Source organism: Falco biarmicus, chromosome 4 (genome assembly GCF_023638135.1).
Source record: "Falco biarmicus isolate bFalBia1 chromosome 4, bFalBia1.pri, whole genome shotgun sequence".
Taxonomy (NCBI): domain Eukaryota; kingdom Metazoa; phylum Chordata; class Aves; order Falconiformes; family Falconidae; genus Falco; species Falco biarmicus.
The window spans coordinates 4,514,348-4,528,375 of record NC_079291.1 but is presented as its reverse complement, the minus strand read 5'-3'; the positions used below and the strand labels follow the sequence as shown (position 1 = coordinate 4,528,375).

Below are 14,028 nucleotides of genomic sequence, written 5' to 3'. Positions count from 1 at the left end.
ATGAACAGTAACTTTGGCTCAGGGGAGAGACCTGCGAACAGGCAGCAGGAGACTCACAGCACAGGCAGGCTCATGCCTCTGAACCAAGCCTACTTCACACATCCCAAAGCATCTGATAGCCCTGTAATACCCTGAAAAAAACAACATTGTCACTAATTTTTATTCACATGAAACATGACGTTTAGATCTGATGAGGATTACTCGCCGGAGTAAATTTTTCATTTAAAATCATGCCTTACAGCTATCGCGGAAAGCTGTTTGCTATCCCCCAAACACATATTATCTGACGTTATATTGCTTTATCTAGATGAAATGGGCAGTCAATCAAATTCGCAAGCTGCAGCTGCTAATCAATATGCTTGTTGAAGACTACGTCCAAATATTGTTTTTCGAGCTATTTGTGAATTTCAGGTATCTCATAAAGGATAACGTGATAAACTACTTCATTACTTCTGGTGTCTCGTTATCCCTTTTGTTTTATTCTGAAATAAAATATCAGAGCCAGCAGGTTTCCCATCTTATTTACAACAAATTAGTGATGAAGGGGAAAGGTTTTTCAGAATGGTGTAATTATATGGTCTCAAATATCATTCAATAACCAAGCCTCTCTCGCGCCAGCTTTAAAAAATGTCTTAGAAAATACCAGGTTTGGGTTTCTTTCTATTGCCCCAACAGATAGGGTCCCAAATGGCAGCACAATAAGCTTCCAGTTTGTACCTGCACTTGAAACAGCTTTTCTTCCAATTAGCTATCAGATGTTTGAATCAGCTAAATTAAATATGGGCTTTATCGTGAAGCATCCAGCTGTGCTGGCCAGGCCAAGGCTGGGAGTTCTGTCCTTCAGATTTTAGCCCTCATACGAGGTTATCTCGTTAATGGACAAAAGTCTTGATATTCCAAACATACAATTTTCATTGGTCGCACTACAGTGAAGACAGAACTTTAAGAAAAAAACACCAACAAAACAACCGAAAACCAGTCCCCTCTCCGTTCTTTCAGTTCAGTTCCAAGTCATACCCTGACATAACATCTGAGGTTAAACATCTTGAGGATTTCAAGGCATTTATTCCAGCGTTTCCAATTTAGGATCATTTTCTGCAGGTGCTCTCTATAATCTTTCTTGAGGTCCAGACTGACTAGCCTACAATAGCAGGGAATGATTCACCAGGCATCTACTCAGAGATTTATTTTTAGTTTTGGCAAGAGAAGTAATAAGCAGACATATACTTTGCAAGTTTATTTGAAAAGTTCACTCTGTTTACTAAAATTTTTTTTGCCCCAAACTTGCAAGCCTTAGTAGTATCTGGAATAATATTAAGAAAATTGCACTAAAATTGACTTAGTTGAGGTTGAACCTCATTGCTTACTTCCATTCATTTTGTTAGTATGTCGCTTCTTGCTGTTAAAAACTAACAGTAACTACTTTCTCAGCTGCCCTATTTCCTACCCTTACTTTCTGATGCATGCTCTTTATAAAAGAGAGGAGGAAAATATCTATATTAAGAACGCTGACACCCTTTTAATAATTCAAGGCACAGAAATGCACTATTGTTACAACTGAGCAAGTACTCTCCAACACAAAAGAAAGGTGAAACTTTCCCCACTTCAAGGGTTAAAAAAAAATAATTCAGACGCTCCGTGAAGTGCTGTCTTTTTCTGTATCAGCTTAATTCATTTACACACGTATAGATCACTTCAAGCTTTACCTGGATGCTCAGACCAGAAACAAGAGGACTGTTTCTGTGCTGCAAGTTGGTTATGGCCAAGGGGGCTTCTCACTCCTCGCTGTGGTACCCAGGTCAGCACTACCCGAAGGATATTGCTGCCTGGCCCTGGCACAGAGGGCGGGGAAAGTGAGACGAGGCAGGCAGCCTGTTTTCTCATGGATCTAGTTTTTCAGTGGCTGCTATCAAATTCATTGAAGCAAGGATTTAACTGAGCAGGAAGATAGAATTACGTCTCCTTCCCACAGCTCAAGGTCAGGATAAAGATGGAGGGTGGCTGCAAGTAATGGTGCGTGCATTTATTGACTTGGTAGTCTGACCGAATTTCCAAGCTGAAAGTAACATACACAAGGAGTAAGACATGACTAATATTTCATCACATATTAACCAGTATCGATATAGAGTCTTAACAGCAGCCATCTGAACAGCATACCAGACTTCTTCTCAAATAAAACCCAAATTGGTAGATACTTTGTGACTAGGTAAAGACCTGAGACATTTCCAAAGAGCAAACAGAGGCTCACCGTAGAAACGGGCGGCTTGGAGGTACAGAAGAGAAGAAACTGTATTTTGACAACAGTGTAAGTATTAAAAATACAGAAATGCATCTGCGTGAGATGTATGAAACACTAGTGTGCATACTTGGGCCTCTGGATAGTTCTGAGGCTCTGACCCTCACAGAGCTCATACTAAACCAGATGTGGGAGTAGGAAGCACAGCAGTGCAGCATCTGCCTACTTGTTCTTCCTTTTTAGACGCACACACAGAGAAAAGGTTCTTTGGACCCTAGAATACATAAATACAGGCGGATTTATTTTGCCTGTAATGAATACAAACATGTTGCCTTCCAAAGGTAGTATGACAACTCTGGCAGCAAAGCCACCCCTTTCTGCCTCTTTTCCCCCCTGCCCCGGGGTTAGCTGTAGCTGAAGCACGGTTCTTCTTCATCCGTTCCCAGGTTTTAAACTTTCTTCCTTCTCTCTCGTGCCCCTTTGTCTGAGGCTGCGTTTGCTTCAATGGCTTCTTCTCAACACGAGGCTTTCAGGTGTTCCTTGACTTAAAATGCTCCACATAAGAAAAGCATCTCTGAGCAGAAACTTTTAAAAGCTCCCCCCACAACTCCCCAGCTCTTTGCTTGCTCAGCGTGTAGTCAAGAACATGAAAAGGCAGTCCAGTACCTTTGTAGTTTTACTAAATGAAATTAAAAGAGGGTACCTCTGCACATGGGCTGGAAAAAAAGCTTTTACAGAGATAGAGTTGATGCTACGGTCCCTTTGTCCTCGGGTTTCAGAGTCTGAAGGAGTAAGCTGAGTGAAGGACCGGTACATACCTTAGCCAGTGAGTTTATCGCACAGGAGCTTTCAAACTTCATTATATATTACTACACACACTGAACCAAGGGGCACTTGCCCAGCACTTACTGTATTATTTCAGTGATTGTCAGTGAGTGGTTTTATCTATATTTCCACCTGGAACTCAGCTCTCAGCTCTTATTTCCTTTCAGTTCACTTTTTTATTTTTAATTGACCTTAAATCTTTAGTTACAACCAAACAAAATTATAACTGCATAATACTTGAATGCTGGGAAATAAATTTCAGTCCCTGCCACTACGTAATAGCTCATCTCACATTCAGAAAAAGCCTAAAATAATTTTAACAACATAAAGTATATTGCGAATGCATTTAATATAAATAAATCAGTTGTTGCTACATCACCTGCTATCAAGAAATGTGTAATTGCCGACTGCTTTTAGCCGAGTTTGCTCTGTAAGGCACATCATCAATACAAATCTGGCTTCTAGTTTACTTTGTCCAAAAATCCAGGAGCTGTTAAGAGGAGCAGAGAGCTGCCCAAGTTAAAGCACATTATGTCACTATCAAAAGAAATCCTGGGAATCTTCAACCTTGCTTCACAAACCTCAGACACCGTAAACAGCGAAGGACATTTCCAGTTGTGCCCAAGCCTATTTCCCCATTAGGAGTACAACCCTGCCCCTGCTCTCACAGGGCTGGTCTCCTCTCCCAAGACATATTTACATTTTATCACCCAGCTTCTTCACCCGAGCTCCATTGTGCCAGCTATCACCCGTTATGCAAAAATCACACCTTCCCTGGGTAAACAGCGTGAACTGCTAGACAACAACCGGCCTCCCTCTGTAACAGCACTATGGGAGACCAGCCTCCGAAACACCTGCTTATCATCACGCAGTAAGAAGAGGGAGAAAACCAGCATGGTCCTGCCTTTTGCATATTTAAATGCGATGGGGCACGGGTGAATGCAAGTGCCTGCCCCTCGCGAGCCCTCTATTTTGACCCCTGCAGGGGAAGGGGGTCGCGTTGACGGCGTACCTGCACACGGCAGGGCAGAGCCGGAGGTCCTTGTCCCTGAAACTAGATAAGAGCACTTCGTTCCCCCTTTCCTTTGATAAGGCAGCTCATGAGACGAGAACGACGAAGCGCCTCCTCAGCGGGAGAGCTGTGAAGGGCTGGGTCCCGGGCCTGGGAAGTCAGCAAGGGCTGGCAAGGGCTGGAGACCCCAGCACCGGCCCTGGGATAGCACCTGTGAGTCCGCTCACCACAGCGCAGGCAGTGGGGTGTTTATTGGTGTTATTTCGTTAAGACAATCACATCGTCCCACCAGCCGGGGGTTCGGTCTTGGCGGCGTTCGTGTAAGACAGCACGCGATCCACTTGTCCGGTGGAGGTGCCGGGCTCCCCGCGGTGTCCCGCTGGGGCCGGGGAGGCCGGGCCCTGCCACACGCCTCCGTGTCGCCCGTGCAGGGGGCCCAGCGCAGCCCCCCCCAGCAGCGGGGCTGCCGCAGGCTCCGGCCGCCCGTCCCGTCGGGGCTCCGGCCGCCCGTCGCGTCGGGGCTCCTCACGGCGCTGCGGCCCCGGGGGCGAAGCCCTCCTGGGCTACTCGCCCCCCTGGGTGGCCTGGCCCGGGGCCCCGCCGCCGTCGAAGACCTCGGGGCTGTCGGCCAGCAGCGACGTGCGCACCTTCCGCCGCTCCTTGAAGCGGCCCGAGTGCGAGATGCGAAGGCTCCGGCGGTTGCCGCCGCCCGCCCCCGGGGCCTCGCCCGAGTGCGGCGGCTGCTCCTCCCGGCCGCCGGGGCTGGCGGGGGCGGCGGGGGCCTCGCCGGCGGCGGCGGAGGGCGGCGGGGCGGCCGCCGCTTCCTTGTGCTTCTTCTTGCCGGTCAGCGACTTCCACCAGGGCCCGGCCGAGCCGCCCTTGACGCCGCGCGGGGCGGCGGTGGCCGCGGTGCTGTCCGCCATCTCGGGCGCCTGCGGGGGAGAAAGGCAGCGAGGGCGCTGGCAGCCGGGCACCCGCCCCCGCCGGGCGCAGCTGAGGGCGGCGGGGCCCGCTCTCCCCGGCAGCGCTCCGGGGGCAGGTCCGCCCTTGGCCGCGGGAGCCGCCGCGCCGCGCCGCGCCGGGCCGGGCCGGGCAGGTCTGGCGGCGGCGGCCGGCGGGAGGGCTCCGTGCCCCGCCGCCGGCCGAGCCCCGGTGAGGGCCCCGAAGCGCCGCCCCGCGCGGCCGGCACAGGTGACGGTAAATACAGCCCCGGCGCTGAGCCGCGGGACCCGACCCCTGCGCTCGCCGCTCGCCGCCCCCCGCCCCGCAAGCGGGCGCCGAGGCCCCGCACCGGGGGGGCCGCTGCCTCCCGCGGGACGGGGCCGGGACCCCGCGCACCTCCCCGGGCTCCCGCGATGCGGCGCCGCTCCCCCCCCCCCCCCCGCGCCGGCTGCCGGCGCAACAGGTACGGGCGGCGACACTGACCTGCGCCCGCCCGCTGCGGGAGCGCTCTGCTCGCCTCCCCCGCCGCGCCCCTACGGCCCCGCGGCCGAGGAGGAGGAGGGGAGAGGCCGCCGGGCGGCGGGAGCGGCGGCAGGTGGCGGCCGGCCCCGTGGGCGGAGCGGCGGCCCCGCGTCCCGGGCGGCTCCCGCTCACCTGCCCGGCTCCTGCGGCGCGGGGCGGGCGAGCGGCCGCGGGAGGAGGGGCTGCGCCGGGGCGCGGTGGGTTCCGTGGGCTGGAAGGGACGGGGCTGTCCCCCATCCTGTCTGTGACACAGGAGAGGCGGTGCTGGGGCTTGCCGTTGCCGTGCGGTGGTGGGTATGTGGCCCTACCGGTGGCTTTACCGGCCCTACCAGTGGCTTTACCGTTTTTTTTTTATTCATCCAGAAAGGAGAAAAAAAGATTCGCTTGTACCGCGCTGTGTGTTCAAAACGGTGATCTGTTCTTCGGGCAGCAATGCCGTGCAACGCACGTTTGATCCCTAACGGCGGTCCCATCTGCTGCGCAGTCGGTTCCTCAAGGATGCCATGAGCGTTCGGAGGGGTTTGTGACAGCAGTGGTATTTCAGCCTCATCTTCTTTTACAGGTCAACTTCTGCTAACTTGCAGCTTCCCTGAATAGCCCATAAAGATAAGAGGTACAGCAGCTGGTGAATGCGGGTTACTGAGGGAGAGGAGCCCAGGGTGTGCACCTGTGTTATGCTGTAGATTGCTCTCTTCGAACCCAACAGCTTTTGGACAGGGAGGCGTGCGTGCACACCTGGAAGCACTCTGCACTGTCTGGCATACTTACTAATAGCAGCAGCAAAAAATCTGTCCTATGCAATAGAACATACCTTCCAGTGAGAAAAGATGGCCTTTACGCTCCCTCCTAACAAGTAAGCAACTAACGTTTTCTGAGATGTGTACCACCAGGGCGTCAGGCTCTGTTGGGCCAAGGACCACAACAGGCCATAAGGTCAAGTTTCCTCCAGTGAATATGATCTACGGCTTTGCTACTCATTTGTATCTACAGAGAAAGAGAACACCAGCTCCTCTCATCTTGTGTCCCAGGGAAGTGCCTGGGAAGAAGGAAGTTTATGAAGAAGTAAAGGTAATTACTACTTTGAAAAGTAAAATTACTACTTTGAAAAATAAAAAAAATATTACTGGTCGACATTTATAGCTTCCATTCTAGTTATAAGCTTATACAAAACATTTGCCACTTGCTTATTTTTTTGATTACCGTAGACCTGACCTCTTAGCTCACTTATTGCCAAATGTACGTCACCTCAGTGCATTTTTTTTCAGTTAAGCCTGTTTTGGAGAATCTCACAATCAAAGAGGTTTGGCCTTTCTGACACTGTACTGGAAGCAGGGTCTGCTGACCCGAGACCAGCAGGTTTGGGAAGCTTTGTAAGAGACGTGCGACTGGGAGGGTGCTGCCTGCATGCATGTGTGGTGGCGCGGGAGGACGGTAAAACCTGCTGTGCGTTTGAAAGTCACGGCTACGAATCAGTCGCAACACACTGTTCCACAAGACTGTCGGTAAAGTTAGCGTTTATATGGAAACAACTCTGACAGTGAAAATGTGTGTTCTGCATGTTTCTTACGCAACAGTCCTTGTTCCTTCGGTATGCGTACATTTACAGCGTTGATATAACAAGGGAAGTAAAGTAACCCATTGACTCTTGCAATGCATGCAAGTTAGATCCTATATTCATTTATTAAGACTGTTGCAGTTAAATTCTGTCCTGTCTTTGCAGGAGGAGAGGATAAAAATCAGTGGGGTTTTGTAGTCCCAGCAAGGGTGAATGTGCAGGATTCTAGCAGATGCCCAGTACGCTGCAAAATAAAACCGCAGGACTTTTTCTCCTACATTGTAACATGCTCCTTTTGTGTAGGGTTGGACCATATTGACATCAGGTCTCTTCATAATTCTGCAGGCTCCCCGAAATTCAGAAACACGCTGGTATTCGGAAGATTTCGATTCCCAAAGAGTAACTTTAATGTCAGCTCTCAAACTAGTCGTACTTACAACACGTAAACTGTTCTTGCAGTGAAAAGAAAGAAAGAGAAAAAAAAAAAGGCGTTTGTTGCACTTCTGGCTGTCCTTTTTCCAAACTTTGCAGACCCTACATGCGTTCAAGTTGAAACTGGGCTCTGGAAACCTTAGATTACCAAACCACACCCTCACCTAATGGTGTCGAGGGGATGCATCTCTACCCGCAGGAGAGGAGAGGCACCATCCACTGCAGGCATCCGCCTCCCCTACACCACAGACGACACAGTGCCCAGCTGCGCTCTTGGAACCTTTTGGTTTCCAAAACGTAACAGCAACTTTAACCCCGATACTAAATGCAGTTGTAATTATACCAAGGGGACCCAAAGACGTCCTCAGAAGCATAAAGGGCACTAGTGAATATTGTTATCAGACCTTTTATTTATGCTGAAGGCCCAGATCATCCAGCAAATACACTGGACTTTCAAAACTTGGGGTTCTCAAATGCTAACCTTAAGGCGAAGGACACGTTTGAGCCTACTGTAGAAAAGAACATATGGCACTAGCACCTGTAAAGAGCAGAGCTCTTCTTAGGTCCATATTCCCAGCGGTATTCAACGGCACGTTTGATTCTTTCAATTCTTAAACTCTGACCCTGACCTGGAATACAACCTTAGAAAGAAAATTGCAACAGTGATACCCTCTGGCGCAAGTGGGCATTTTAGCATTCAGCATTAAAATCAGTTCTTGCAACTCCTAGATCTCAAAGCCTAAATGTCACCTTAATTAAAACTAAGAGACCCTTTGCGTACAGGAAAAGACCACATGAAGAATTGGCTCCTATCCGCATCAAGCTGTCTACCCAGAAGAAGCCAGCAGTAACTTCAGTTCTCCTGCCTTTAGATTTCTGAGCGCTAGCAGCACCTCAAACCTTAGCCTGTACCGTAACCACAGGAAGGACTCCAACCGTTTTATAAAGGGGAGGAATATTTTCCCTGTGGACACCAGGCTGCTGCTTAAGGCTGTGGGACTGCAGCATCCACACCCAGGCTGTGTGTGTGCTGCCAAACAAAACGGAGCTGGGGAGGGAGTCTGAACCCTCTGCCTGGTGGGTTGGCCCCCCAGGTTGTTAGTGGTGAATCCCTGGCACGAGTTTGGCCTATGTCGGCGAATACCTGCTGGTCAGGGATACTTTTCGAGGCAGCAAGAGCGAAGGATTATTCCTCTTAGGCAGAACGGATAAAAGTACACCAGTTTGTCCCCCTCCATAGTCCTCCAGCTTTATTGCAACGTGTTTTGCACCCTCAAACGCTTCGGTACACAACCACTCCTCGTGTAACAGTCTAGGACATGCACTGCACTATCTCAGCCTTGGAATATGAAAACACCATTTTGATGGGCTGCAACACTGCCTTTGCACTGTTACAGGTGCGAAATGACAGTTTTTGATTCAGTGCCTCTAGAGAAAAAAAAGGTCCTCTTCCTATCGCAGAACAGAAGATGACAGATATTTGTGACTGTTGACACCAGTACCCTTCCTAGCTCTATACAGGCCTTGCAAGAAAATCGGTTCATCCAGTCTCCATACTCCCAACCAGAGAACCTACACACTGAATAGCAGGATGGAGTTGATGATACTGATACCGCCACACTGCAGTTTTTGCAACTTCAGGAATAACTCGGTTCTTTAGGCTTTAGATTTCCAAAGTCTGTCTCGTAAGTCCTACCTTAATTATAACTGTAAGGCTCACGTCTTCAACAACAAAAAGCCCACCGTAAGTACCTGCCCCTTACTGACAGCAGCCTGTTCCTAATACGGAGGGCTGTGCCGCATGCAGTAACAATACCGGTTCGTCAATATTTGGGTTCTTAGCCTAACCCTGTTACCTTGTTACGAATACCTGTGGACTCTGGTCCTCTCACCTTCTTGGGCAGCAGAATGTGGGAACTAATATGGATCTTCATGCATGTTGGTCATATCCATACCTGCCCTATAGTGGAACAGAAAATAATGTATTGTCAAATACTGCCAGCAGCAATTTATGTTCTTCAAGACCTGAAGTTCCAAACCCTACTCTTCGCTCTAACCTTCATCTCAGCAGTAGCAAATGGCTCATACTTAAAAGAAAAGAGAGAACAATTTGACCCCCACCTTGTCAGGCCCTGCAACGAGGGCAGCTTCCAGTGGTGAGCTTGGTTCCTGCCACCCCCAACTCTACTGTAAGCTGAACCCTGACAGTTTCTCTGCTTATAACCGGCTGCTCCTGTATATTGTAGCCTATAAAGCTCTGGCTTCAACTGACACAAGCTTTCCTCCTAACGGCAGTCCTTGCAGCATGCTGCAATAATCCAGGTCCTTCAGGCTCTGAACTCCCAGTCCTGGCTCTAGCTGTAGCACCAGCACAGTTATATCCAGAATGCCATGCCTTCAGAGAAAGGGAATGTAAAGTATGGCCCCCAGTAAGATCCACCGATGTCCTAAATGTGCAAGCCCTAGAGCATTCAGCAATAATTGTAGTCCCCTAGGGTTCAGATTTCTGAATCTTAACCACGATCTTTAATCAAGGAATTAATCTCTACAGCTGAAGAACGTAAAATGTATTGACGCTCTCACTCTTATCTCCAGGAGCCCTATAGTCCCTTCATTCCCTTTAGATAGCTGTAGGGGATATGGCAATATAATTCTGCTTTGAAGATCCAGTTAGATGGCATTCTTCTCCTCGCGTTAAGCCTTTGCGAATTACCTTCCTACTCAGAGCTTTCATCAGTTCCCGGTTATTGGCAGGGGGGTCTGTTGGCACCCAAATCTTCTTCCTTCTTTTCTGCAGACCTTGACTCTACTTGTCAATACAGAAACAAGAAGGTGGCTGGATGGGCTCTCGTGGCTTGTGCCCTTTGAGCGAGGTCTGGGGAAAGTGCCACATCGAGGGAAAATGTAACCTCTCCAGCTGCTGCCACTCTGGGGAGCTTGAACAGCTGGAGAAGCGCCCACCCACTTGTGGACCCTTCCTCCAGCCCCAGCCCCAGCCCCAGCCCCTTTTCTACCCTCTCTGGCTTCTTCTCAGGCAGCAGGGCAGCACCTACCCAGCTGTTCGCAGGACCAGGGGAGCTGGCTGCTTTTCCGCTCTCTGCTGTGTGTGGGAGTGTGATGCCGGCAGCAGCTGGAGGTAGAGCACAAGAGGCTGTTGGCTGCTTCCATCTCCAGGTGGGAGGGAGGGGGGGAGAGCAGCAGCCTGGCTGGGTTAGGAGAGCGCACTTGATAGAGTGAAAAAACCCTAAAACTCTGCTGCAGACAGAAACTGCATAGAAAACAGAAACATTAACAAACAATAATATCGTTATTAACGATAACAGAAAGAAGGAAGGGCGGGAGCTTAGCACTCAGTACTTCCAGAAGGGACCATACAATGTAGATGAGCTCAACAAGAATGTAAATAAGGAGCCTTCTGACAAGGACGTGCTAACTGCTCAAAGAAAACAAACTAGGGTAAAGTAATTGTGGTAGTAACAGATCAGCGACTTTCCTACTGAAATGGCCCCCACCCCAAAGAAGGTGGATCCCCTGTCCAGGGAGCGTCCTGGTAGAAATTAAAACCAGCCCAGTGGGCAGCTACCAGCTTGACGTGTTTAGAGTGGACAATAAGGAAGGACTAATCGTTAAAAACTTACGTTAAAACATAGCAGATGTTTTAAGACAACAGAAACTAAATAACAAAGACTGCTAATGTATGCAAAAATAAACAAGAACTTCAGGTAACTGCCCAAGAAGATGAAAAGTACATCTTGAAGAGGCACCAGAGGGAGCAGATTCGGAATGTTCGGAAACCTGATGTATATGCATGACTGTATAATAAATATCGGACTGCTTCTTGAAACGGTGTGTAAGTTAGGAGGAGCGATCCCCCTTGCACCCGGCGCTGCAATAAACATACCTGTTTTGTAACTCTCCTCGAGTTGTAGAGTTCGATTCTGCATGTCACTCTCCCTCTGCACCTGCGAGTCCAGGCAGGGCCCTGTGCAAACAGTTCCATCATCTCACAGCGTGTCATTTGTACAGGGCTGCACTGTGCAGTGTTTGAACTTACCATGAAAGACTCAGCTGCTCCGTGGGCTCTGCAGACTGCTGTCAGTACCTACCTTCGCTTTCACCTCCTTGCAATGTGACTTTAAGCCTTCCTTCAGCCCAGCTGTTTATCACCCCAGGCACTCTGGGCACCTCTCTGAGGTCTAAGACCAGGATTGTGCCCAATACTACACCCACCGTCCCTCCTCCCTCCTAAAGTTGACAGTAACGCACAGCTCAGCTCTTTCAAGCACCTTGTTTCAGAAGGGATCCCGAACCAGATCCATTCTTGTCCAGGCTCTTGGGCCAAGTGCCCCTGCAGCCCTGTCTCCTTCATTAAGCTCAAATGCTGTGTGAGCTTTGAGACTGTTAACGTATAGGAAAGTGTAGTCTTACCTCTTGCTTAGAAATCAAACAGACGTGGTACCAATTCACCCAGGTTTGTGCTCTGTTAGACCTGTTCTGTAGCTTAAACTGACATCAGCTCACAGAGCGGCGGGTTGAGAGCAGAGCTCTGACTCCTTTGTAACTTTGTTTTAAAAAAAGTTTTCCCAAGGATGCAATATCTGCACTTGCGCTCTTTGTTTCTCTGTCTTTTTTTTTTTTCCCCCCAAATTCTTCTCCTTCCTCTGTAACTTCTACATCCTTTCTTGGATTCCAATAGTATTTGACAGCAGGAGAGATATCATTTAAGTTTCACAACAACTGGTCTCTGGGTAGAGGAGCCCCAGATTGGTGTTCTAGTTGAGGAAACCCTTCGACGGTTCCCCGTTTGGCCCTGCTGGCCAGCTGTCTTTCCAGTACGCACGTCCCTGGGAGGCCGACACAGCACATGCTGCCTCGCCAACCGCGTGGTGTTTGCGGGAAATGATGCCTTCGCTCAGTTGCCCCGGCAGGCTCGGGATATTTAAATCTGACAGCAAAGACAGAGTTATAAAGAAGAGATTGCAGCTGTTCCACAGCCCTTCGGAAAGTTACTGCCTTACCAACCGTTAACTTAATGTAATGTTTTACTAATCGTGGCTATGGCACATCTGCTTTATGGGAGGCGAGTTGTCTCAGCTCCAAGGACCGGCTTTGAGAGGGTGCAGAGTCGGACCCGTCACACCAGAAGACGGGGCTAGCTGGATGGCGGATGGGAGTCACGGTGGGTGCCCGCAGCACCCCACCAAAGGCCTTCTCCAGGGGTGGGAGCGGAACGTGGTTCCTGCTGCACAGCTGCAGACAGGCTGCAATGCAGGCAGCCACCGGTGTCCCCCAGGCAGGCAGAGCTGTGTTCTGCCAGACATGAAATGACCTGGCAGGGAAGTTCCATCAGTTCAAACCCAGCCTCCTGTGGCACCTTTCAGATGACTTCCTATTCTCTAGCAGTGCCTCATGTGAGGTAAGTCATCAAACTCTGGCTGAACGCTTTGAAGCAAAGGGAGGGATTTGGTGTCATCCAGTCAGACCTATTTTTTTCCTGCGTACTGGAGTATAGGCTTCCATTAAAGACAAATGTGCTTTTTCTTCTGTTCTAGCAGTCAGAGGAAAGGCTGACTTGACTTTCAAGGGAAGTTTCCTTGAATGGTGAACCTGGAACAAAGATGATGGGGTCTCAGAGGTGCTGCTTAGCCCCAGATGCAGTGGCGATGGCCACATAAGTCTGACCTGAGAGACAAGCGTGCGCAGCACAAGGTGGCACTAATGTATGGAGGGGGCCGGGTCCTGCTACCTCTGTGCTCAGTATGCCCCTGAGGATGCTGGACATCAGTTAATCAGCTAAGACGAACGTGAACAGTTGATTAAATATTTGTGTTTTAAACTGCAGAATCATACTTTTCCTTCGGTCCAACAGATTAGAAAGTTCTGCTCTCCAAAGATACTACATTTGGATCTTTGGAGATATTAATTAGGGTATTTCTAAATGCACTGCTTTGTACTATCATCAAATCCTTCGGATGGGACATGTGTTGAAGACCCCAGACGGCGAGGCATGTCCAAGCTACCAGTATGCTTATGGTAGAGTGAAAGGGAGAAGCAGAAGCAGAAAGGTTTGATTGTCTTCCTAAAAAAATAATAATAAAAAAAATGGTACTGAAATACTGTTCCTGCCTTTAAAAAAACCAACCAACTTATTACTGAACTGACCAGAAAAAATAAAATAAATCATTGTTAGTCAAATGTCTGTGTTCAAAGGAATGGAAGAGTGCTCTGATGGCATCGATTCTTGGATATTGATTGGACTGATACTGTGATTTGTTGCTTGCTTGAAGTTTTACACAGAGGTGGTTCAGAGTGGTCGCAGAAAATAAATGTGTGCATAGGCTTGGCTGTGGTAGTACAAGCATCCCAGTGCCAGTCTGAAACTGCTGACATTCAGTAAAACTGTTCTAAGTTTTCCAAGTAGGAAAGTTTCCAGCAATGTCAGGATGGTAATTAGCGATTGATTTTCATTTGGCAGCTTGCCACGTGGTCAGTGACAGACACCAG

General features: G+C 49.4%; 1 protein-coding gene across 1 annotated transcript; it reads right to left on the bottom strand.

Annotated features, from left to right (window-relative positions):
• Nucleotides 1-857: 857 nt before the first annotated feature.
• PRR15 (proline rich 15) lies at nucleotides 858-5,732 on the bottom strand. Its single transcript, XM_056333953.1, has 2 exons — nucleotides 5,499-5,732; nucleotides 858-5,005 (listed from the first exon to the last, which is right to left on the bottom strand). The coding sequence occupies exon 2, from the start codon at nucleotides 4,994-4,996 to the stop codon at nucleotides 4,637-4,639; it is 360 nt and encodes a 119-aa protein (XP_056189928.1). The 5' UTR covers nucleotides 4,997-5,005; nucleotides 5,499-5,732; the 3' UTR covers nucleotides 858-4,636.
• Between the last annotated feature and the right edge of the window lie 8,296 nt (nucleotides 5,733-14,028).

Bases quoted from the DNA above. Each gene is read 5' to 3' on its own strand.
- PRR15 (XM_056333953.1), bottom strand. From the start codon at position 4,996: ATGGCGGACAGCACCGCGGCCACCGCCGCCCCGCGCGGCGTCAAGGGC.